At 44.0% G+C, this 22,517-nt stretch overlaps 2 protein-coding genes across 4 annotated transcripts; both read right to left on the minus strand.

Moving 5' to 3' along the window:
• Nucleotides 1-39: 39 nt before the first annotated feature.
• Nucleotides 40-6,679, minus strand: LOC6526957 (neither inactivation nor afterpotential protein C). Of its 2 annotated transcripts, none has more exons than XM_015197730.3 (14): nt 6,550-6,679; nt 5,764-6,067; nt 4,814-5,677; nt 3,818-4,755; nt 3,458-3,750; nt 3,115-3,386; nt 2,770-3,056; nt 2,552-2,701; nt 2,398-2,495; nt 2,281-2,334; nt 1,472-1,659; nt 987-1,402; nt 657-930; nt 40-605 (listed from the first exon to the last, which is right to left on the minus strand). In XM_015197730.3, exons 2-14 carry the CDS (start codon nt 6,046-6,048, stop codon nt 225-227), a joined length of 4,500 nt encoding a protein of 1,499 aa, XP_015053216.1. In that variant the 5' UTR covers nt 6,049-6,067; nt 6,550-6,679; the 3' UTR covers nt 40-224. The 2 variants fall into 2 exon arrangements, with proteins under 2 accessions (XP_015053216.1, XP_002088053.1); XM_002088017.4 differs by having other exon boundaries at nt 6,439-6,671.
• On the minus strand, nt 6,439-22,212 carry LOC6526958 (protein Wnt-10b). Of its 2 annotated transcripts, none has more exons than XM_002088018.4 (7): nt 21,908-22,212; nt 20,309-20,804; nt 14,781-14,928; nt 14,406-14,484; nt 9,478-9,860; nt 8,901-9,360; nt 6,439-7,382 (listed from the first exon to the last, which is right to left on the minus strand). In XM_002088018.4, exons 2-7 carry the CDS (start codon nt 20,524-20,526, stop codon nt 7,195-7,197), a joined length of 1,476 nt encoding a protein of 491 aa, XP_002088054.2. In that variant the 5' UTR covers nt 20,527-20,804; nt 21,908-22,212; the 3' UTR covers nt 6,439-7,194. The 2 variants fall into 2 exon arrangements, with proteins under 2 accessions (XP_002088054.2, XP_039226315.1); XM_039370381.2 differs by lacking the exon at nt 21,908-22,212 and adding an exon at nt 21,424-21,551.
• Between the last annotated feature and the right edge of the window lie 305 nt (nt 22,213-22,517).

Consider the following 22,517-nt stretch of genomic DNA (forward strand, 5'->3'; position numbering starts at 1 on the left):
CAAGTTTAAATGCAATGCCCCAAAATGCTTTCAAGTCAGTTAACGATTTATACCAAGATATTTTATTTATTCCATTGTGTGAAACATTTTTGAGAAAGTGATGAAGAAAACTTCAGTCATTACTATAATTTCATTATTTTGGAATTTTAGGTGGGTTTTTAGCTAAGTTGTCTTATGGTTTGCATAACATTTAATTATAATATTTTTCCTTTCAATCACTAGTTTTAGATATCGACGGCATAGCCCGAAAGTGTGATCCCAGGTGCAATCTCCTCCTCTACATAGGATCCTGCCTCCTCGAAGGACCTGGCATTGCTGTCCTCGAAGCTGCGACCCACGCTGGCTGGAGATTGTCTCAAAGTTGGAGCCCTCTGCTGCTGGCCAAAGTTCCTGGACACACCATAGTTGCCCGATGATGAGTTATAGCCCTCGTCGTCCTGGTAGCGGCGACCCGTCGATCGTAGCTTGGGCGCCTGGAACGTGTGCTGCTCACCACTGTCCGATCCCCGCCGATTGTTGAAGTCATAGGTGTTGGACTCGGATCCTCGCGGATAGTTCGTCTTGCGCAGCATGGCCTTGAAGTTGAATGGTGGATCCTCAGAGTTCTGCAAATTGAATTTGTGAAGAATTTCCATAAGAAATTGACATGCACTTACATCTCCCTCGTTGCGAGCCATGTTCTGAAGCTCCCTGACTGGATCCGATGGTGGATACGACGATCTTTGCTGATAGTTGCGTTGCTGCTGGCTCGGATTATTGCGATAATAGTTGGACGAGGGCATTGGTGGCGGCGGCGGTGGCGCCGCATAGCCCTTCAGGGAGTTGCGCCTGGAACCAGATCGTTGGACGCCCCAGTTCTGGTTGTTATAGTTGCTGTTGTAGCTGTTGTAGGCATTGTTATAGGCATTCATGTTCATCTGCATTTGATTTCTGCAAAAAAAACCCCAGGGTAAACACAAGTTCTAGCTTTGAGTACCTTTGCAAACCTCCTCAGCTGTTGGGGATCTCGGAAGTAGCCCTGATTGTAGATATTGTCGCTCTCGCCCATGCGATCCCAGTTGGTCTGGCAAGCCTGCTCCTTCTTATAGGCATTGTAGGTCAGGGCACACGAGGTCATCGAGGGATTGCGCTGCAGTGGGCTGTCCCACGGCTCGTCGTCCTCCATGTGCTGGGTTAGTAGCTGATTGGGGAAGGTTTGGCGGGAAATCGAGTTGGCCGGGTCCACCATGTACTGGGTGTCGTAGAAGGGTATCTGGTCCAGGCGGAATGGCATCTTCTTGATGGGCACTGGCAGTGGTCCCAGCTGCGAGGAGTTCACCTCGCGCATGTTGATCCTCTCGAAGGGCACAGCCCGAGTGCATTTATTCAAGCCAGCCACCATTCGCTGGTTGTAGATGTGCACCTGAGTTGTGTTAATCAAAAAACCACCATTAAATATGTATATCTAAGAAGGAAAGAAATTTGAACCCACCTGCTGTGAGAGATTGACAAAGTCCTGGAAGCGAGCCGCGCGGTAGTGGAGCAGCACCTGGAAGATGGACTTCTCGCGCCACTTCTTGGCAAACGGGCGGATGAAGTCGGCGGTGTTCTCGTTCAGTTGGCCGGACTTCTCGTTGACCAGCGGTGGGAGGCGGACGCGGTCGCGGAATCCCCTGAAGGCTGTGGGAAAATGGAAACGATGCAAAGCCGTTAGAGTAACCCATTTGAAAAGCGGTCGCGCCGGTGGACGAGAGGGGGGGTGGTGGAGGGTGCATGAGAGGGAAGTCACCTTAATTTAATTAAATTTTCATTTCTTTTCTACGCAGCACTTATAATTCATCTCTTCTATCGCAAAGGCCGTCGATGTTAAGTGTTATGTCTCAGACAGCTATAAGCCGATTGGTTGCTTGCATCACATGCAGAAGGCGGTGGCATCGCCGCCCAGCGGGGTGGCATCCACACACGGGACACCACTAAGCGGCTTAAGTGGTTTTTGCCGAGACCCTAGACTAGATGATTGCTGCTTGTTTGCGTTTTTCTACACTTTATTTGGTATTGGTTGTTATACGTATTATTGCTTGTAGTATCGATCGATATAGTGATATAGTGTGTATAAATGGTATATAGTTTGGGGGGCCTATTCCTCGCCGGAGGCCTGCTCGATTTTGGCTATTCGCACCGCTGCCAGAGCCTCATCCATTCTGGCCTCGAGGAACAGCTCCTCCGCCTCCGAGGGCGTCTCGCTTATGTCGATGTGCTCCTCGTCGTACTCTCTTAGCCTATCCACCTGCGTTTTTTTACCTTTTTGTATTTTGGACGCGGCCACATCATGATGCTCCTGCCCCTTTTTGCCCACTAGTAGATAATTCAATATTAGATTATATACCTTATATATGTATTTTATGTACTATATCTTACATTTGAACACTTTGCCGCCCTTCACTCGTTTTCGTGCCAGCAAAGCTCGCATCATGGACTGCACTTTGATGACCTTCTTCACCTGCAGCTCATATAATCTGAAAGCAGTTGCTTGTACTACCTTTTTTTTAAAGTGTATGAACTGGTTGCTCACCTGGCCAAGAACTCATCGTTATAGTAGCGCAAAAACACCTTGGTCTTGCCCAACACCCAGCCTTCCATCTTGAGGCGCAGGAATAACAGACGACAGTTATCCTTGGTCATTTCCACGGGCTCATCGAAGTCAAAGGCAAGGAATTGGTAACTAAATAAAAGTATATAATAAATATATATAAATAAATGTGGAAAATTGCAATCGCATTAACTACCCACCGCCTAAGGAACTCCTCGAATGGCAGCCGTGAGCTGAATCCCTTCTGGCGAGCAATGACCGTGTCCAGGACACCCAAGGCCTTCATCTGCTGCTGGACGACATCCGAGTGGAAGGACCTGGGCCTGTACTCCAGATCAGCGCGAATGCAGCGGACGAAGTGCACGCCGAGATTGGCATTCTGGCTGAGCATTTTGAGCAGGGTCAGGCAGGTGAAGCGGAAGTTGGCCGCCAGGGTGCGCAGATTGTTCACCTGGGAGATGCATCCGGCACTTAGGGTATTCAACGCCTAGAAGGTAATACAATTATATAACTTAGTTGAACTTAAAACAAACCTTTATACTTACATATGACCTGCGTTCAGTTTCATCCTTATGCTGCACTGCCTCGAATGGCATTGTGAGATTGCCAGCCTTGGTCAGCTGGTTGGTGAACATGAGCATGATGCTCTCATCCAGCGAGGAGCGGAAGGTCTCGATCATTTCCGGCGGCACAAAGTCGCGGTTGATGTCGGTGAAGGCGCGCGTATCATAGATGATGCGTCCCGTGTAATGGGCCACGGATATCTCAGTGGCAGTGTGCTTCTTCACAAACTGGCTGTGCTTCTCCGAAACGCGATCTGTGAATGGGAATGGGAATGTGGTCGAATCACATATGCAAAGTGGTGTCAGAATGTTGTTGGCTGTATACCCATAATTAAATCCTGATCTTGGCAGGAGCGTGAGGCATCGTCAATGATGTAGAACAAGCCATCCGGTTTGGTTAGCAGATTATCCAGCGCTGTCTTGTTGTCGTAGAAATTCAAGTTGATGGTGTCGATGTCTTCAGCCTCCATTTCCAGCATTTCGCTGATGAAAATGCGCTGATTGTAGTGATATTGCATTTGCTCGTTTAGAGTGTTGATCATTAGCTGCTCGAGACCGTTTCGATTGAAGCACTCGAAGCCAAACATGTCGTGGATAATGATGGCATTTGTGTCGCCGCTTAAAGAATTATTCCAAATGCATTGTTAAGCTTTTGAATTAGTAACTTAGTAGAAGTATAACTTACAACACAGCCCGTGGGAAGGACATGTTCATGTTGATCCTGTTGATGATGAAGTCCACCAATCGGGAGTAGAGTGTGCTGGCCACCGCATCGCGTGCATCCCTGGCCTCCTCAGTGGTGTACTGTCGCCTCTCGGCGATGCCGCCCTTGACCATGATGAAGTTGGTCAGCGACCACATGAACTTCTTCTCATCCACACGGAGGAGCTCTGAGATTCGGGACACAATGTCCGTGTTCTCCACCTCGGCAAACTTTCCGTTCTGCCGGAAACGGATGTTGCCAATGTTCAAAATGGCCGACAGCACCTTGCGAATGGTCTCCAGTTGTTTGTGATTGAAGTCAATGTCCTGCAGTATGGTCTCGAACTCCCTGTACTTCTCCACATTGCCCTCGGGATCATCGCGTCGATACTTGAGTTTCGATGGCGGAACTTCTGGCGGCACTCGCAAATAGCGATAATTGCGATCAGCCTTCAGATTGTAATCCTTGAGCTGATTCTGCTGATTGATAAAGTCGTAGAAGTAGTAGAAGATATGAAAGTTGTGCTGGCTTCCATCCGTCGTGGCCACTCGCAGTTTCTCCAGCATGTACATATTGAAAACGGCACCACTCATTTTGCCGGTTTTGCCAAAGGTCAAGCAGTATTGCAGAACACATCTGGTGGAGTCGTTGTTCACCGGAGTTCCTGCATTCACCAACATCAGGATGGCCTTGATGGAGCTCTCCACGCGTCCGGTGGCACCGCGATTTCCATCGCCCAGGTAGCACAGGTGCTTGATCAGCAAACGGGCATTCGTGGACTTGCCCGAGTAACTCTCCCCGGAGAGCACAATGTGCTGCGGCTCCTTGTGGTGCAGCATGTCCTGGTAGGCGATGTCGGCCACCGAGAAGATATGCGGCTGGTTCTCGGAACGCGACTTGAAGCGATACTTGGCATGGAACTACAGAGAAGATATATACAATATATTATAACTTAGGTTTCAGCTTTTTTCAACTTACCTCTGGCGGGAATTCCTGCTTGATTTCATTGGAGTTCAAGGATAAGAGAATATCGCCAATGAAACTATAGGATTCGCCCATCAAAATGCGATGACGCAGCGACTCGATTATGTTCTCATCCACGGGATTTTCCAAGGCAGCCAAATCCTCCGGATACATCCTCTCCGGCTTCTCATCGAACCTCTTCACATAGCCGCGATCCACAAACAATTCCGGCTCCTTGTACAACGTCTTTACGTCCCTGGAGAGTTCCAACATTTCCGCGATGTCCGAACGCATCTCGTCCTCGTTTTCAATGAGCTCGGTGAGGAATGGATGCTCCACCATCTCCACCATCATGGGACGATTCTCGGCATTCTTCTCCAGACTCTCGGATATGAAATCATTAATCTGCTGCGACCAATTGGTGGGTCGCATTAATGTCGGCGGTGGATTGCGTATAATCTGGAACATGGCCCTTGTGGGATGCATGTCAGCGAACGGTGGCTTTCCATCGGCCAACTCGATGGTGGTGATGCCCAGGGCCCAGACATCGGCGCGAACGGTGATGTCCGGTTCGCGTGATTCCATGGCGGACACCACCTCGGGTGCCATCCAGCAGGGTGATCCAATGCAGGTGCCCCTCTTGCCCAGCGTGGAATCCACCTGGCGGGACAAGCCAAAATCGCACAGTTTGACGCGTCCATTTTTGGTCAACAGGATGTTGTCTCCCCGAATGTCCCGGTGCAGGACATGATTACGGTTCAGCTCGATGGCCGCACGGCACGTCTCCCGGATGATGTAGGCTATGTGCTCCTCGCGCATTCGACGATCCAGTTTCAGAAGCTTGTTAACCATGTCCACTGCTGTTCCTCCCGCGCAATACTGATATATATTCAAAGGATATATATATTTAAAGAAAAAAGTTTTATAAAATATAGCACCGATTTTGGGGGTGCATATGGACCCACCTCCATGACGAACCAGATCTCATCGGGTCCGTTTGGCTTGGACAGCTTGTAGACGCCATAGAACTCGGGCAGATTGGGATGATCGCAGTAGTCCCGCAGAGTGCGGTACTCCTCCTCAATGGATACCTGGTGCTCCTCATCGTAGTGCTGAATCTTCAGCGCGACAATACGATCATTGTCGAGCTCCTTGGCCCGAAAAACTTTCGCATTAACGCCTTGAGCTATCTCCTCGTAGATCTCGAATTTATCCGTGGGATCCGGCAATTGCGGGTACGGCAAATACATCCTGACTTAGCTGCTTATTCTGAATATTCGAAGAACATTTGGGTTAAACTTGTGTAATGGGTTCTACCTGTTCTTGTTTGATTTTCCTTCATGTAAATCGCATTATGCTAGAGTTTATTGTTGCATTTTGCATAACACTTGGAAAAGGGCATTCTAGGGGTTTCATTTGAATCTTTTGGTTGTCATAACAATTTGTTCTTTTTCAAATAGTTGAAAACTTAGCTACTTCGCTTTTACGTATAGCAAGGATATTTGGGAAAGGTTTATACTAGCTGCTTGCTTGTAAGGACGAACTACTTCAAGGAACTTTAATAAAAATGAAATATAAAATTAAAATATGCAAAGTTTTTATAAACAATCTAAATCACTTGTATGAAAATGGAACAGTACAATTAGTCCTTGGTGATTAATCCTTCTGAGGTAAATCTTTTGAAACTGCAACTTTGTTTTAGTAAATCCACTTCACAGGGCTTGCAGCACTTAGTCCTTCAGGACACACACCTTCGCTGCTGCAATTAGGCACACTTATCCTGCAGTTGAGTTTCTTTTTTGTGATTTCAAGGAAGTACTTCTGTGTGGAATTTTGAACCGACCGCACGCATGCAGCACGTACCGCTGCCGTAAGCCAACTAAATGATGGGCCAATGCAATCGGAGGCTTTTCACTGGCAAGGAAGGAAGCCATTCAATGGGCAGTAGTGCCTGGGTGCACACCTTGGACAACTATTTAGCTGGCTAATTCAATTAGCGGCGGCGACATTCACGTGCAAGTGCAACAAAGCACACAGTTGGGTACAAAAATGCCAGGTGAAAGGGGGGTAACTGGCGAAAATGCGAGTGAAAGTCAGCTGATTGACAGACTAATTATGCATCTTATTTCGTTTGTATTTACAAAATATATTTATACGTATTTCCAAATGTCTGTAGATTGCTAAACTAGGCATTGCATTTACACACGTTGTTTATTGATGGTCTGCCCTATTGCGTACGTTATGTTTCTTTTTTTTTTTGCTGTAATACTGATTTCTTTGTGTGTTAAGTTCTGTTAGAATGAAGAAAAGTCTTTTCTTAAGCATGTGGCTGAGGCTCCTTCGCTTCATCGATGCGTTGTCCTGCGTCCTTCGTCCTGCGTCCGTTTCCATTGTCCTCAATTGCATATGCTAATCCACTCCTCCACGTGGCACTCCTCGCACTCCACATTACAGCACCATTGAAATTTACAGCGACACCGCTCCGCCCTCCGCTGGATGACCTGGCTATGGCCACGCCCACAGCAGAGGGAGGTGCATCCGTCGCTGGTCGTGGTGTTCCGGTTGCACTTTCGTCCCACTGTGCCTGTGCAGAAATGATCTAAGATTAGTGAACTCTTCCTTTTCTCAAACATATGTTTTTCGCAAAAATAAATAATAGACATATGTTTTTCACAAAAATAAATAATAGACATATGTTTTTCACAAAAATAAATAATATTAAGTTATACATTCAATGAAAATAAATATGAAAATGAGTATACATTTATTATGTACTAATAAAACATCAAAATAATAAATTCAAGTTCTTATGTATTAATAAAACATCAAAATAATAAGTTCAAGTTCTTATGTATTAATAAAACATCAAAATAATAAGTTCAAGTTCTTAGTGGAGTAGGATTCGATCAATCAATGCATTAATTGATTAAGCGATTTCATTGAATGCAATCCATTGACACATGGCAGTATATCCCTCCCACCGCATGACAAGCAATTAAAAGCCCATAAATAAACTATTAAACTAAAGCACAAACAAAGTATCATAATTGTTTGGCCGGCGATAATTGCCAACGTTAATTGCCACCATTTGAATAGACACGACACCGGACACGGGCACATGAATCAAAACTCTGCTCCCCAGTTTACCAGCAGTTGGAGCTGGAGCTTTACTTGGAGCTGGAGCTGAAGCTGGAGCTACCGGGCTAAGCCGGCGATTAATTATAAATTTGCGTCGTAATTAACACTTTTAAACTGCTGGCAGTTGGCGGGGCAGCAGCGACGCTTGATAATTTGCAAATGTGTCAACAGCCGAATGGCCAACGAAAATTGCAAGTGGCAGTTAGACGTCGATTTCGATATGAACGTGCCGCAGCTTCAACCGATCCCCCAAGCCAGAGTACAATCAAGGGGGGTACCTCAAAAACATTTTTAAACCAATTATTATCAAACTTGTATTGTGTTTACTATAGGTATTTAGCTTTAGTATCAAACTTGTAACGTGTTTACTATGGGTTTTTAGCTTTAGTATCAAACTTGTAATGTGTTTACTATGGGTATTTAGCTTTAGCTTACAATAACTGCCTGTTAAGTATTAGCAAGTTATAAAACATCTTTTTTTCAAGAAAATAAAATAGCAACCCCCCTTAAATATGTAGTCCCCGCCACTGCTTTCTACCATCCAAGCTGAGTGGAGCTGAGCCGATCCAATCCAATCCGATCCAATCCGATCCGATCCAAAGTGAGCTAAGCTAAACTGAGCTGCTGTGCGCATGCGTCGCTGTCGCATTTTTTTTTCGTGAATTATGTGGCAGGTTTGGTAGCCCGTTTAAATGCAACAAAAACCAAAAATACAAAAAAAAGAAAACATTTTTGCTGCATTTGCGGTTGCTGCCGTTGTTCATTTGCATTTGTGATTTATTTATTAGAGGCCAATCAAATTTATCGCTCGGTTCGTATCGGTAAATCATTTTTAATTAGTTGCAACGAATTTCTTAACGACAAAATAGTAAATTAACTTGTTAAGTATTGCTTGAACTGTATTTAAGCTGTTAATGATTGCAAAATAAAAATGTCATAGTACATACATGGACTATGGACTTACCCTGTATATCAGCACCCAGATCCCGCTCACAAAAGTTGGGCGAGCGCTGATAGTAGAACAGCGATGTCTCCAGTTTGCGGGCCATTCGTGCGGCATTCTTATCGGTGTTTGGTTGCCGCGTGCCCCGCTCCACACCGAGCTCATCATGCCGCCGCGTCTCCGGGTCACCAGCTCCTCCATCGTCGTGGCCACCGGATGCATCTGCGCCGTCCAGATCGGTGGACGTGGAGCCGGAGTTGCTGCCTCCGTTTGATTTCTTATTGCGCGCCCGTTTCAAAACGACCACGGGCTCGCCGTTGCCCAGATTCGATTGATCCACGAGAATGGCCTTGCGGAACTGATGCTTCAGCACCTTGCCCACAATGTGAAAGTCGGGTGCGGATTTCCAGCAGGTCTTCAGCTGGCAGCTGCCGGACATGCCATGGCACTTGCACCGGAACTCCATGTTGTTGGACACGGCCTAGAAATGTTATCAGCAAATGTTTTCTTGTTACTAAGCCCATTTTATAAAGTTCAAATAGGTAATAGGAGGGAAAATAATAAATCTACTTGGTTTGCAAGGAAGAGCTGAACTCACTATCCGGCCGGCGTGATTGTTGTGCAGATTGATCTTCGACTGAATGTCGCCGGCCTTCTCGCGGCAGTCGAGGAACAGCTTGGAGTACTCGACACCAAAGTCCATGTTGTGGGAGCAGCCGCCCCACTTCCAGCGGCTGGCGATCTTGGAGCGCTCATACTTCTTCTCCTCCTCGGGCGTTAGTATCTGGTTGGTCTCCAAGTACTGCAGAAACTGCTTCTTCTCCTTGTCCAGCGACTGGCGCAGGTTCTTGTTCAGCGTCTTCCGATTGATGGTGGGGTCGCAGCCGCAGGACATCAAACGACCTTGGCTGCAGGCGCGGGCCACGCTGTGTGCCACCCCGGCAGCGGAGATGGCAAAGGCGAACGCACTCTCCCGGTAGCCTAAAACGGCAAGCAGAAGTGCAATGAGGAGTTGGGATCTTTGGAATGGTAGCAATAAGACTGCGAGCAGGTCCTGCCCCTGGGAATCATTGGCCACTCTTGCAATTTATGCGGTGTTATTTTTAACGCTGCATTCGACGCAGTCGCCGCCCTGGGAATTCAGCGGCATTTCAGCTTTGACAACAGCCCAAAGCAAGCGGACTGTGTGGCAAGATCACTTTTAATGATGCAGTCCACACCCACCCAAGGCTGGCATGCACTGGGCAAAAAATACTTAAGTGTAAGAGCTCAGAAAATTGCCCAAAACTAGCACTAACGTTGAAAAATAATGATTTAAGTTTACACATTTATATAAAGGTTGATGTTACAAATATTGTGATTCTTATTCATATATTCATAATAAAGCTAAAAGGTTATATAAGTATTATCATAAATATTCGATCAGGAAGAGCCTTGAAAAATGTTCAAGTGCATTTTTTGAAATGCCTTATGCAGCGCTGACAGCTGTCAAATGGCTGTCAAAAAAGCTGACGTTAATCACGGTCGACATGGCCGTGAGTGGCCCAAAGTTGGCAGCATTTGTCAATCGATTGACATGCAAATGGCCAGCGCCACTTTGCATAATGCCAAATTGAGCCAAAGCGAGATAGAGACAGAGATCTCCAAATTGGCGACAGTACGAGTACATATGTCAGCGTGACAGGCTTGCATCATTCTGGGGTCGCGGTGCCGATCCCGGTGCCGATCCCCTCCAGCTCCTGTCAAGCAATCAGTCAGCCAGTCATCCAGTCATCCAGTCAAGCTGGCCAGTCCGTCACTCAGGATGCGCACGAATGCAAATGTCAATGTTGTGACAAGTTGTCGTACAGATCGCGGGGCTCCACCAGCCCCATCGATCGATTGGAGTGCAAGTGCAATGGAAAATTGTGTGTGTAGCGCGCATTTGATTGACGATTAAGACGCCATCAATCAAGGCATCAGCGAACAGTAGCCCCAGCAGCAGTCCCACTTGGTATGCTCCACTCCCGCTTTTCACTGATCACTGATGATCGCCCCCTTCGCCGTTCACCGATCACCGATCACCGATTGCCAATGGCTGATCAATGATCGCTGATCAGCGATCGCGGACTTGATTTATGCACGCTTTGTTTGTCTGCTTGTCCCCTCTCGGGCCATTTGCAAATCCAAATCACATCATTGGCAACAGTTACATTTGACAATGCCTTGGGGTCTCTCGATCTGCCGATCTACCGATCTACCGATCTCGCGATCTCTCACCGCCTTGCGCATAAATTGGCCACAAACCCAGGATTGGCGACCTGTCTCGATCTCCGCCAGAGTCTGCAGCTCCCGATCCCGTTCCCTGTTCCCTGTGTGTCGCAATCCCAAGTAATTGTTTGCGACATACGTCGCTCGCTTGTTGTCACAAGTCCAGAGAAACCCAAGAGGACCCAGAGGTCCTCACACAGAGGTCGATCTTAAGTCACACACTAAGAAATATATTTTAGAAAAATATCAATCTATTATTCCTGCATTTTGTATGTTTCATGCGAGGTTTGTAGAAAGTACAAAACTAATGTAAAAAGTAAAGAAAGGAAGAAGCGAAGTACACACTTAGCAGCAAATTATTATTTTAAAAAGTGTTTCTTTGTCTTTGTGGCTTTCGTTTCAAGTGTAGGTAATCCTTTTACTACTTTTGTGGTGCAGCCCCTCCACTGCTCCACTTGATTGACAATAATGCATGGTAGCAGCAGCAGCAGCAGCAATCGAAGCAGCCAAAGCAGCAACCCAATCCAAGATCAGCGATCTGCAACGACGACGTTGCGACGATCAACGATCGACGATCGACGAGCTCCATAAGTTATAGTAGATGTATGCAAAATAGTTGACCTGTCCGTGCGCCGTTTCGATTGTCAGTCATTGTGCGACTCGGCGACCGGGCGACTTGATTTGTTTCGTTTCACTTGGTCGCCCCATCGTTGAGGTTCCATGTCCACCATCCGCTGTCCATGCTCCGCTGTCCACCGTCCAACGTCCACCTTCCACCGTCCCCCGTTCAGTGTCCACTGTTCACTGTCCATCGAATGAATCCCTGACTTTGTGGCTGCCTTTCTGCCCTTATAAGTCGTCTTCGCTGGCCGCGATCGTTGCACGCGTTGCTGTTGGCCTGTCAATATTGACTCTCGTTATGTGCAGTTCCTTCCTTATTTAATGGACGCACGAACGGACCAAGTTGACAAACGGACGGACAGCCATACGGACGGACGGACGGACGGACGGACGGACGGACGGACAGGCAGACGGACGATCCTCAGACATGTCAGTGACATAAGCTTGGGTTTACCATATTGGCTGAAGGCTAGTCGAGAGTTACTTGGAAGTGCTGCTGCTGCTGCTGCTGGTGTGGCATGCATTTGGAGATTTATGGTTCGGCATTGTCTTTTCGGCAATGTTGTTAACTTTAACCCGCCGGTTTGGTATTTGCCTCAATCGGCTGTCATGCCCCCGAATGCAAATAGCATGCACATTTTGTGTAATGGAGTGATTTGGTCACAGATACATTAATTTTCTAAGGCACCGATACTATTTCCATTTCTAAAAAACATCAAATTTATTTTCGGTTTTTGATTCTGATTAAAATTGTAATTATTCAAAGCGTTAGCTGTTGCTGTTTCGCGGAATTCAGGCAGATTAGGAAGCGGTAACGATGCTGATAATCACGTCAGTGGAATGACAATGACAATGTTGGGGACTCTGTCCGAGCACATCCACATCCCATATCCCATATCCCATGTCCAGTTCCACATCGCATATTCCATATCCCGCAGTCCACAGCCCACAGCCCATATCCCCATGTCCATTCCCAGGACTGTCCTGTCCTGTCTTCTGCCCTCCAAAAAGCATTCGTTTGTCTGGGCTGTTTGTTGTCAGTGGATGCGGCAGCATCCGTCAACGGAGATAACAATTTTTTAAATTGAAATTGAATGAAGTGGTTTGCTTACAATATAATTTATACGATGAATGCAAATAAATTACGCCGTACGAAAGACGAAAACGAGATGAGGCCCCTGGCCTTTCCCTTTTACCTCTTTTAACTCTTGAGCTCTTGAGATCTTGAGCTTTTCAGCTTCTGTTGTCGTTGTTGTCGCCTGTCGCATTGAAATTTGTGAGAAATCTCCCGAACATCTCCGGCTATATATCGTTTGCATCTGGATTGCAGTGCCGCCATTTTAGCCATTTTGGCCATATCCATTGTGTTTTCCTTGAATCCTCCAAGGCTCCAAGTCCCCTTTCCTTCTTTTTGGCATTTTTACAGCAATCGTATGATGCATAATTTAACTAATGAAGCATTCTGCTCGATGCAGTGGGCTCATTCCCATAGGACGGCTCAAGTGTTTGGCCAAATTAGTGGGCAATTGAGTCCGGATTTATTTCCCCGAATTGCGTTTACATTTTAATGAGTTGCCTGCTTTTATTTTAAGGATTTAAAATGGTTGCATATCTATATAATTGAAATGATTTCTTTTACGCACCATAAGCACAAGTCTTTTGGTATTTAGAAAGGCCTAGTGGTTAAGTCACACCATGACTCATAACAGTAGTCAGGGGGATAATAGGAGAACACGAGATCGGCGCCTGTGATCAGAGTTACCGCTACTTGTTGGCCCGGCCAACAAAAGGGGCTTAGAATGCGGCGCCCCTTTGTTGCATTTAGATGTATCCGTCATAAGGCACACGTCGCGTGGGTAACACAATGCCCCGCGGACAGATTAAGATATCAAAGTCAAAGTTCGCATAGCCGCCGTTTTCGCGATGCGAGATGCACCGGTCTGTGACAAAACGGTGGGTCCCGGTCCTCAAAACCAGGTCCACTCGACACTCTAACTCGGCCGCATAGAAATTCGATCTAGTCCGGTTGGGAGTAGTGCACAGAAAAAAATAACTGGCAATTTAAAGTAAGTATTTATAAAATTAAACTATGAATTTTGGTTTACTTCAAAGATTACATTTCAATAGATACTATTTGGAAACTACACTTTCGCTTATGAAAATGATCGGTTCTTTGCATGCTTTTCTTAAAATTGAAATTATTATTAAGTTTCTGGGTAAACATTTTCCGAGTGTAGAGCATTAGAAGCTGGGATTTTGTTGCTGCTGTGGCTTTTGCGCCATGTCGTGTCTAATAATGCGACAGTTAATAGCTTCGGACATTGTCTGCTTGACCAAACGTCTCCGCCATGGGCAATTTTAATTAGACTCTTTTTCCTAGCGGTTTGCGTGTGGGCCGTTCATGTTTTCCCCCCTCGTTCCTCTCCCTGTCCAGCCCAGTAAAATGCATAGCCCTGTATTTTCCGAACCGCAAAACTCGTTGACAATCTGAACAGTTGGCGGACTTTAGTTGGAAGACTCGGTCCGGTCATAAAGCGATTTTGTTTGCGTGAAAGCTGAGCCACGCTTACTGCACATTTTAGTGTCAGCTTAATGGCTTTGGGCCACGGCTACCTTGGCGGCAACCTGAACCTGGGAAACTCTCGGCCAACTCACCTTTCTTCAGCAAACTGGAGGCATGCGGATTGCGGCTCTTTGTGCTCAGCGACGAACAGTTCCAGCGATGCCATTGAAACTGTTGGGTGAATGCAGTCAAAATAGGGGAATTTAAATGGTAAGGAGTTCATTTAGATATAGGTAAAATGTGCTATCAAACTATATCTCATTAAAACAACTTTCACTATGGTGTCTTAAGCACCATAGCACTCTTTTCTTCTGTACAAATCTACATATTTTTTGTAAAAGTTTGATGACTCTTTTCTTCTGTACAAATCTACATATTTTTTGTAAAAGTTTGATGACTCTTTTCTTCTGTACAAATCTACATATTTTTTGTAAAAGTTTGATGATCACTTATGGGTAATTTCCCACCTGAATCTGGCATTCCCGTATGGCCATGTCGAGTCCTTCGAGAGCTGCCGCCGTCACATCACTGGCCTTGTAGCAGAGCTCCACTTGATCCTTGGTCAATCCAGGCACTGAACGGCAGGTGGCACGGCCATCCGGCAAGCCATAGAGCCTGCAACAAAATAGGGTATAGTATTAGGAAAGGGTATTAATTAAATGCTCACATAGACGATGGGAAAAATGTTGATTAGCACACCGCTTGACTTTGCACTCAGAACTTTAAATCCAATTAAATTTTGATTATGGCTACCAACCGCAGTTGGCAATAAATGCCCCGAAAAAGTGAACCCAACAATTCGAAAACCGTAATTAACCTTGAGTGGCTGGGCACAAACCGCAGAAGAGACCACAAAAAACACAAGACTAAACTAATTAAATTTCGTTTTGTTTTCGTTTCTCTAGATGTGAAATTAAATTTGCCTGCTTTTTTTTTTTCAGCTGAGATTTAATCGAGTTATTCACAGCGTAGGGGGTTCGAGGCAGTAGCTAAATATAATTTTTGTTACCAAGTTTGTCGTAAATCTTGTTGTCAAATTCTTGGGCGATGAATCACTTGGCTTCGCAGCAGCTGAAAAAGATAATGGTTAACTAGATCTAGCGATTCTTAACCCCAAAGAGCTGACTTAGCTTCAGTACTTAGAAAGAGTATTAATTTCCAGAAAGCTTAGCTACACTGCGATAAATATTTTGTTGGGGTGGAAAACTGAAACTGTGTAAGCTCAGGTCATTTACTGGTGATTCTAATGTGCTAAACGTTGAAAGCCCATTATTTCCCATGTACATGAAGCGGGTTAACCATTTCGCTCCCGACTGAACCCATTTCAGATCGGGCCGTAGCGTTCAAGGTCAGCCAAGTTGAGTTAAGCCAAGTCGAGGTGTTCAGATCTTGGGCCAGAGATACAGATACGAGTTTTTTTTTTTTTTCCAATTTTTTTCCAGCGGTAGTAAGCGGTGAGTGAGTGCCAGTTGACGTTGAACAACTTCATCTGAGTTTAGCTATAGGTCTAACTTCAGCTGATGTTGGGGTAAAGTTGTTGCCACATCGCGACTTGCATCGCTGTTGAATCGCGTCGAAATCGCGTTGATCTACGACACGCAGCGAGGAATACCGGGCGTATACGTGATGTGCGTCTGGCGTCTGCAGCTTAAAATCGTTGGTAAATATATTTATTTTCTTAATGCCCAGCTCAGACTCTGCTGCTTCTTGCTCGCGGGGTTAATTGTGGCACGTCGCGTGTAGGAAAAACGAACAAAAATGCCTCAAATGTATAAACGTGCCATTTTCACACACGTCTCTCTCTGTTGCAAAGAGCCAAGATTTCGAGATCCTCATCGCCGCATTGCGCCTCATTTGTATGCCACTCGCGTTCCGGCGTAACTGCAGTCGTTGATTTGGCCAACAGATCACCAGATGGCCAGATCCGCACAGCAGGTTCAAATAATTTACGAAATTTGTCATTTTAAATGGTGAATTTTGCATATGAAATTAGTGCAACAGCGACCATTTGGCTCTAGAGCTTTATGGTTGCATTTTTAAAATTCTGTTACACTTTAAAAGTCCACTAGAATTATCGTCTAACTGATGAGCATTCCAATTTCGCATATCTTAATTGCAAACAAACAAAATTAGAATCTAATAAAAGAAGCATCCCAACACAGTTATGTGTGTTTCCCCAACAAGTCGTATCATTATTTGCCAATCGAAGCAACAAAGCTGCGATTTAAAAGAGTAAAAGATATATCGAGCTTGGGAAACGAGGATTAAAGAACCTGAACGACTTATTGGGCAAAATGCATTTTAATTGGCTGACGTTTCTGCGATACGAATGCGAATACGCAATGCAAGCCAGACATCTCGCCAGATAAAGAATTTAAACTGATGCACATTTTGTTAACAGCTTTATAAAGCATATGGCTTTTAGTTACCATTGCCGATGCCATTTGCCGACTTCAATAAAACTGATAAGCGAACGCGAAGAGAGAATGAGCAGTACACTTGGAAAACTGGATGTTAAACTGAACTGAGTTTCTATACAATAAACTGTATTATTGTGGATATTTTAGCAAAATAGATATGCTCCTAATGAAAATACTTATCTATGCCATTAAGTAATCTAAGTCAGTTAAGATAAGCTATATTATATTAAATTAAATTTAAACTAAATGAAAAATAATTGCTGTGCACTGAACGTGGCTGAATCGCCAGTTTCAGGAGTCTGAGTCATGCTTTCCAAGCCAGTTCAGTTCCCAGACTGCTCGTTTGCGTATTTCACGCGATGCGATAGCAATGCAATTGATTCGCTTATAAAATTTATCGATCGTTGTTGCCTCGAAAAGGAGCGAAGACGTTTGCTTATCAGCCACGAAGAGTGTTGGGGCCAAGATAAAAGCCGGCAACTGGCAAGCTCTAAATTTAATTTCGATTTTCATAACCGCTACAGTCCTTTCTCACGCTCCACGATTCTCGCAGTTCTATTGAAATGCCATAAAAAGATTGAGGCTTTAATAGGCGCCGCCACAGCCAGACTTTTTCCCCCGTTTTTTGCTATATATATATGTATATATATAAATTGTTGTATATTTTTGCCTGGTCTGTCAAACGGTAGCCCATGCATAAATCAAGGATTTCAGCCGCTTTCGGCTTATGCCTTCAACGAACTATATATACAATCTTTGTTATTCGGCTAGCCTAAGTTTGGTTTGCCAGTTAGGCAAAACAATGTTTCCCTCACAGAGATACGAGTAGATGAATACAGACGGATAGCCGGAGATTGAAGCATTTCAGACGGGGCAGATAACTTTGGTGGAGACATTCCTGAACAGTTTGTTGCGACTGAAGGAAGGAGGGGGGGCTTGAATTCGGGCGACCACAGCCACAGCTAGGAATGTCTTTGATCCAATCCGTTCGTACAGGGTGATCCGGCATGAAAGTATTTCATTTCCATATACCACGAATGATTTGGGCTATTAAATGCGATTATCGCATATTTTTGATGCTTTGCTCAGGCTAGATGGCTCAGCAGGAAAGCACAAGGTTCCTTGGGACTTTAAACGTTACTTAACTTCACTTGTGCTTAACTATAAATATATTTTAAATACATTTTGTATTATGTTTGCCTAAATATTGCTTGGTGAATAGTTTCAAGATTATCTCCATTACTCTTGAGTAAACTAAAACTAACGCAGTGTAATCATGCACAACATTGATTTGCCCATAATAATATTATGCTGGCTGGCGGAAGCGACTGGCAAATTGGCAGATTTTGGCTCATAAATAAATGCACTTGAGCTCGGAGCTGCTGATGCGAGAAGAAAACACCTGAAGAGCCCTTGAACGTGTGAAATCCGCTGCAGTGCCGCCTCACCTGTGCGCAGGTGTGCAGTGGGTGTGTGTGTGTGTGTTGTGTGTGCACCCAATTAAGCTGCAAACTGCAACACTGGCGACCCGGAGGCGTGGCACTTCGCCAATTCATTTGCATTTCAAACGGGCCAAATTGTGGCTCACCACTGCGCTGGATGTGGGTGTGTGTGTGTGTGCGCCTCATTATGCGTTGCAATTATGACGTTGCAACTACAAGGATGACGAAGCCAGCGCCGAGAAGAGCAGCAGCATCGCCAGCGAATTGCAGGCTGCACTTCAGTTGCAACATCGCTGCACTGCCGCACTGCTGCAGTCTCAACGAGCCGAGCAAAAAGTATGTTGACAACCCCAAGGAACAAGAAAAGCTGGCAGTTCATTTGCGACTCGAAGATGGTAATACCCTTGCAAATCAATTTTACAGCAGCTTTTGGCAACAAGTTTAATAAAAAAAGAGAAATTAATAAAAAAGAATTTAATAAAAAAAAATTAAAACCCTTTCTTAATAACCATTAACAATTTGTATTAATTTCCCTAATTTTAAAGCCGATAAAATAAAAGGGAGTAACTGAATTATTTTGTTTTTAATATTTGTATTTGTTCTTAGTTAAATGCCAAGTGTATTTTAACATTCATTCTCTAATTTATTTTTTTAATTTGTGGAACCAAGACCACCCCATCTAAAGTACCCTTTGGAAGGGTATGACAACAACGAGAGTAACGAGATTAACAAGCTGCAACTACTAGGCGAGGCAACCAGTCAGGCAAGGCGCAGTAATGCAACCAACAACCAACATCCAGTATCCAGCATCCATCCATCCCAGCTCCCTGATCCCTGCTCCCTGCCTCCCTGCTCCCTGCTCCATGCATCCAGATCCATGTACCCTGTGCCCGGCTCCGCCTCACTGCGCACATGGAAAACCGAGAGCCTGGCCAGAAGACTCGGATTGACAAGCGACCCAGGCGCATTAAAAAGCTTGAGTGCCGGGGACCACCCTGCAATTGGAATAGGCTCAATTGTGTGTAGGCCCCCGTCGTTCAGCAACATTGCGAACATTGGAGGGGATTCCGATTTCGATTTCGATTCCGACAGCCAGCAATCCCAGCTCCCAGCTCCAATCATCCACTGGCGATGCGGCTGGCGACCATGGGCTCCCGTTGGCAATTTCATTTGAGGCAAGCAGAGCGGCCTTCTAAAATGGCGGACGTTGTTTGGAATGGTCTAACATGCAAGTTGCCATTTTTGTGGCATGGCCGCCAAATAGGTTTGTTTGTAAAAAATGGATTAGCTTAATCAATGCAGCCATTGTGTGGCTGCTGATCTTCAACATAATTATTAAATTTTGAGCTATGAAAAAGGATATATTACTTTGTAATTTTGCAAATATTAATTTCCGTTGTGATAATCAAACTTTTTATTATAGCAAATTATAAACTTAGTTGTAATAAACTAACTTTTGAATATTGCAAATTATAATCTTAGTTGTAATAATTAAACTTTTGAATATGCGAAAATATAATCTTAGTTGTGATAAACAAACTTAGTAATTTTGATAATACCAAATAATAAACCTAAAGTGATTAAAAACGGTGGTCTCACATCATAACGAAGACATATAGTTTTATTACATTTGGGTGATATTTTAGTGATGGATCACCTTTTTTGTGCGGCTGAACAACTCCTTATCTCACCATTCAAATAGTGCCCATTACATTTTCAATGCTCTTCCAACCCAAAACAATAATCCAAGCATGAAGGTGAACCCAGTCCGATTTCCACAACCGCGAACAATCTTGAGTTAATAGGGCACAATTAGGTTGGCTTAATTTCGCTGGCCTATCACTAGATCGATATTAATTATGCCAACACCTTCGGCGGACAGCTGTTTCTCGGGCTCACTGTGGCGATTGATTAATCTGTTGTCGCTGTGGCCGCTTGTCGTTTAATTAATTAACCCGCCAACAGGCCAACAAGCATCAACTAACACGGCGTAATGAGCCCGACTGGGGAGTTAATATGTCGACAGGCTTTTTTACACCAGTAAGCACCGAGTTTTGCTCTACAAGCGCGCGAATGGTGATGGATTCGTTTTTAGGTCTTAGGATACTCTATGCTCTAGATGGAGTTACTCACCAGCGTGTGCAGCAGGCCAAGATAATCACAACAATTAAATGCAAATTGCAATGGCGCGATGTGGCTGTTGTGGCCGTTGTGGCAACTAGGCTGTTGTTGCTGCCGCTTCCTGCTTCTTGCTGCTGCTTCTGCTGCTGCGGCAGTTGCTGCTGCCTGTGGCCTTTTGATGTGGCTCGCCACGCAGTCATCGCTCGGCTTTGATTTGCATAAATTTTCATACAATTGGGGCCAAATGTTTAATTGCACAGCATTTTCGTTAATCAATTTATCACTTGGCACTGTGGTTCTGGTCGTTGCAGCAGCGGCTTTTGAACTCGTTTGCTGGGGCCAAGGAGCAGGAAACATTTTGTAGAGCTCATTTGAACTGAAATAAACTGTTTTTCTTTGGTCTTTCACATTTTTCGTTTAACTTTTGCTTATTTGCCGCTGCACACCAATTTTTTTGTTATATTTTCACATTTTTTTGTTCGCTTTAGAAGTGCTGAATTTTGTGTTTCTAAAATATAATATTAAGTAGACAAATAAAAGTATTTTATAAAAGTTAAAATAGGAACAATAAGGGTAAATATCTAAGATGGAATTGCACAGATAGTAGGTTTTCGAAATTTTCAAAGAAATTGCACATTTGAATATTTTTTGTCCATGCGAAAACGTTTTTTGTTTTTTAAAAGCTTTTTTCTTGAATACTTTTTTAATACTTTATTATTGCTGCAGCTTCACTATTAAAAATTATTTCTATATTAGAGCACTTCAAACTTTCAGTTTGTTAAAATCGTTCCTTGTGACTTTTTCACCCGGTTTCATTCAGATGCATTTAATTTTTCACTTGACCAGAGGCCAAAGACCGACCATTCTGCGATCTACTCGGACTTTCAACTTTGAGCTCAACTCCGTGGCTACTGGCTGACCAGCGAAAATGGTTTTCTCGTAATGTTTGTCGTTACGATCGTTATTTTTTATTTTTTCCCATTTACAATCGTTTTTTGTGCCTCGCACCAGGAGGAGACTGGGCTTGTCCGATTGGTCTGCAATATAAGTTTTGGATTCTTGTAGTTTTGCATAAGGTATTTTTTATTTTTTTTGGTTTTGCTTCTGTTTCTGGGTGGTTTGCGTACTTGGATTTGATTCGCTTTGCGGTTTTAGGAAGGTTTTAACTTATTCTGTGGTAATTGAGTTCACAATGGCGATTATTATTTAGTTAATTTTTTAATGCAATGTTTGGTAAACATTTGTCATGAAAGTAAAATGTTTTTGCAATAACGTGCTTTTAGCTTAGAGAAGTAATTTAATTTCCAGCAAGGAATTTAAAATGATTAAATCAAATATTATTAAATAAAATATTATTAAATAAAATATTATTAAATGAAATATTATTAAATTAAAAATTATTAAATAAAATATTATTAAATAAAATATTATTAAATGAAATATTATTATGAAATATTTTTAAATAAAATAGACAACTTAAATTGCTTTACTGGTTTGTTTTTCATATTGTCGCGATATTTGATCTTCTTTATTGCTTTAAAGTTTAGAAGATTATTTTAAGTTTTATGTGAAAACATAATTTTATTTATAATTTATATGCTTTGTTCTTACTTTATCAATTTTTATAATATTACATGAAGAATTTCGATTTGATTACTAATTTATTGTTGAAATGCAGGACAGATATTTGTCAAAAAGAGCACATCAAATCTTGTTTCAACTATAATTATTTATTGCAAATTTGATTGCGGACATTTATTTTCAATTGATTTGAATGCGGTTTTTAGATTAGGCATTTTTCTATTTTAACTTCATCTAATTGGTGTTTGCTTTGGGATTATTTTATTTATTGCACGGAAGACGCAGGACACGAACGTCCTGCCAGCCAAGCGAGTCGCGCGACTATGAGACGAGAGCCGAGCTCGCCAGCCTCTAAATGCAAATTAAAATTGAAATATTTGAAACGGAGGCTGGCTTCGTTGTTATCGCCATTGCCATCGACATCGTCGTTCGTACTCGTTGTCCTCGCATCGTGTTCGTTCATCAGGCTCGTTGTCCTGTGCGTGTTATCCTGGGAATTACGGTGTGGGACTGGGACTTTCGCTGGGCGGTGGATGTGGATGTGAATGTGGAATGTGCGCGTGCCTTTCCGTTGGAGGGTGAATCCTGGCGATTCCTGGCTCAGCGACTGGCTGGCGAAAGTACAAATACATCAAAGGAT

The sequence above is a fragment of the Drosophila yakuba genome, chromosome 2L (genome assembly GCF_016746365.2).
Source record: "Drosophila yakuba strain Tai18E2 chromosome 2L, Prin_Dyak_Tai18E2_2.1, whole genome shotgun sequence".
Classification (NCBI taxonomy): domain Eukaryota; kingdom Metazoa; phylum Arthropoda; class Insecta; order Diptera; family Drosophilidae; genus Drosophila; species Drosophila yakuba.

Coding starts and splice junctions, on each gene's coding strand:
- LOC6526958 (XM_002088018.4), bottom strand. CDS start 20,526: ATGAAAATTTATGCAAATCAAAGCCGAGCGATGACTGCGTGGCGAGCC. Junction 14,929..20,308: donor TTGGCCTGCTGCACACGCTG/GTGAGTAACTCC, acceptor ATTTTGTTGCAG/GCTCTATGGCTTGCCGGATG. Junction 7,383..8,900: donor TCTGGGTGCTGATATACAGG/GTAAGTCCATAG, acceptor ATTTCTGCACAG/GCACAGTGGGACGAAAGTGC.
- LOC6526957 (XM_015197730.3), bottom strand. CDS start 6,048: ATGTATTTGCCGTACCCGCAATTGCCGGATCCCACGGATAAATTCGAG. Junction 3,057..3,114: donor AAACTGAACGCAGGTCATAT/GTAAGTATAAAG, acceptor ATTACCTTCTAG/GCGTTGAATACCCTAAGTGC. Junction 2,702..2,769: donor TTCGAGGAGTTCCTTAGGCG/GTGGGTAGTTAA, acceptor ACTTTTATTTAG/TTACCAATTCCTTGCCTTTG.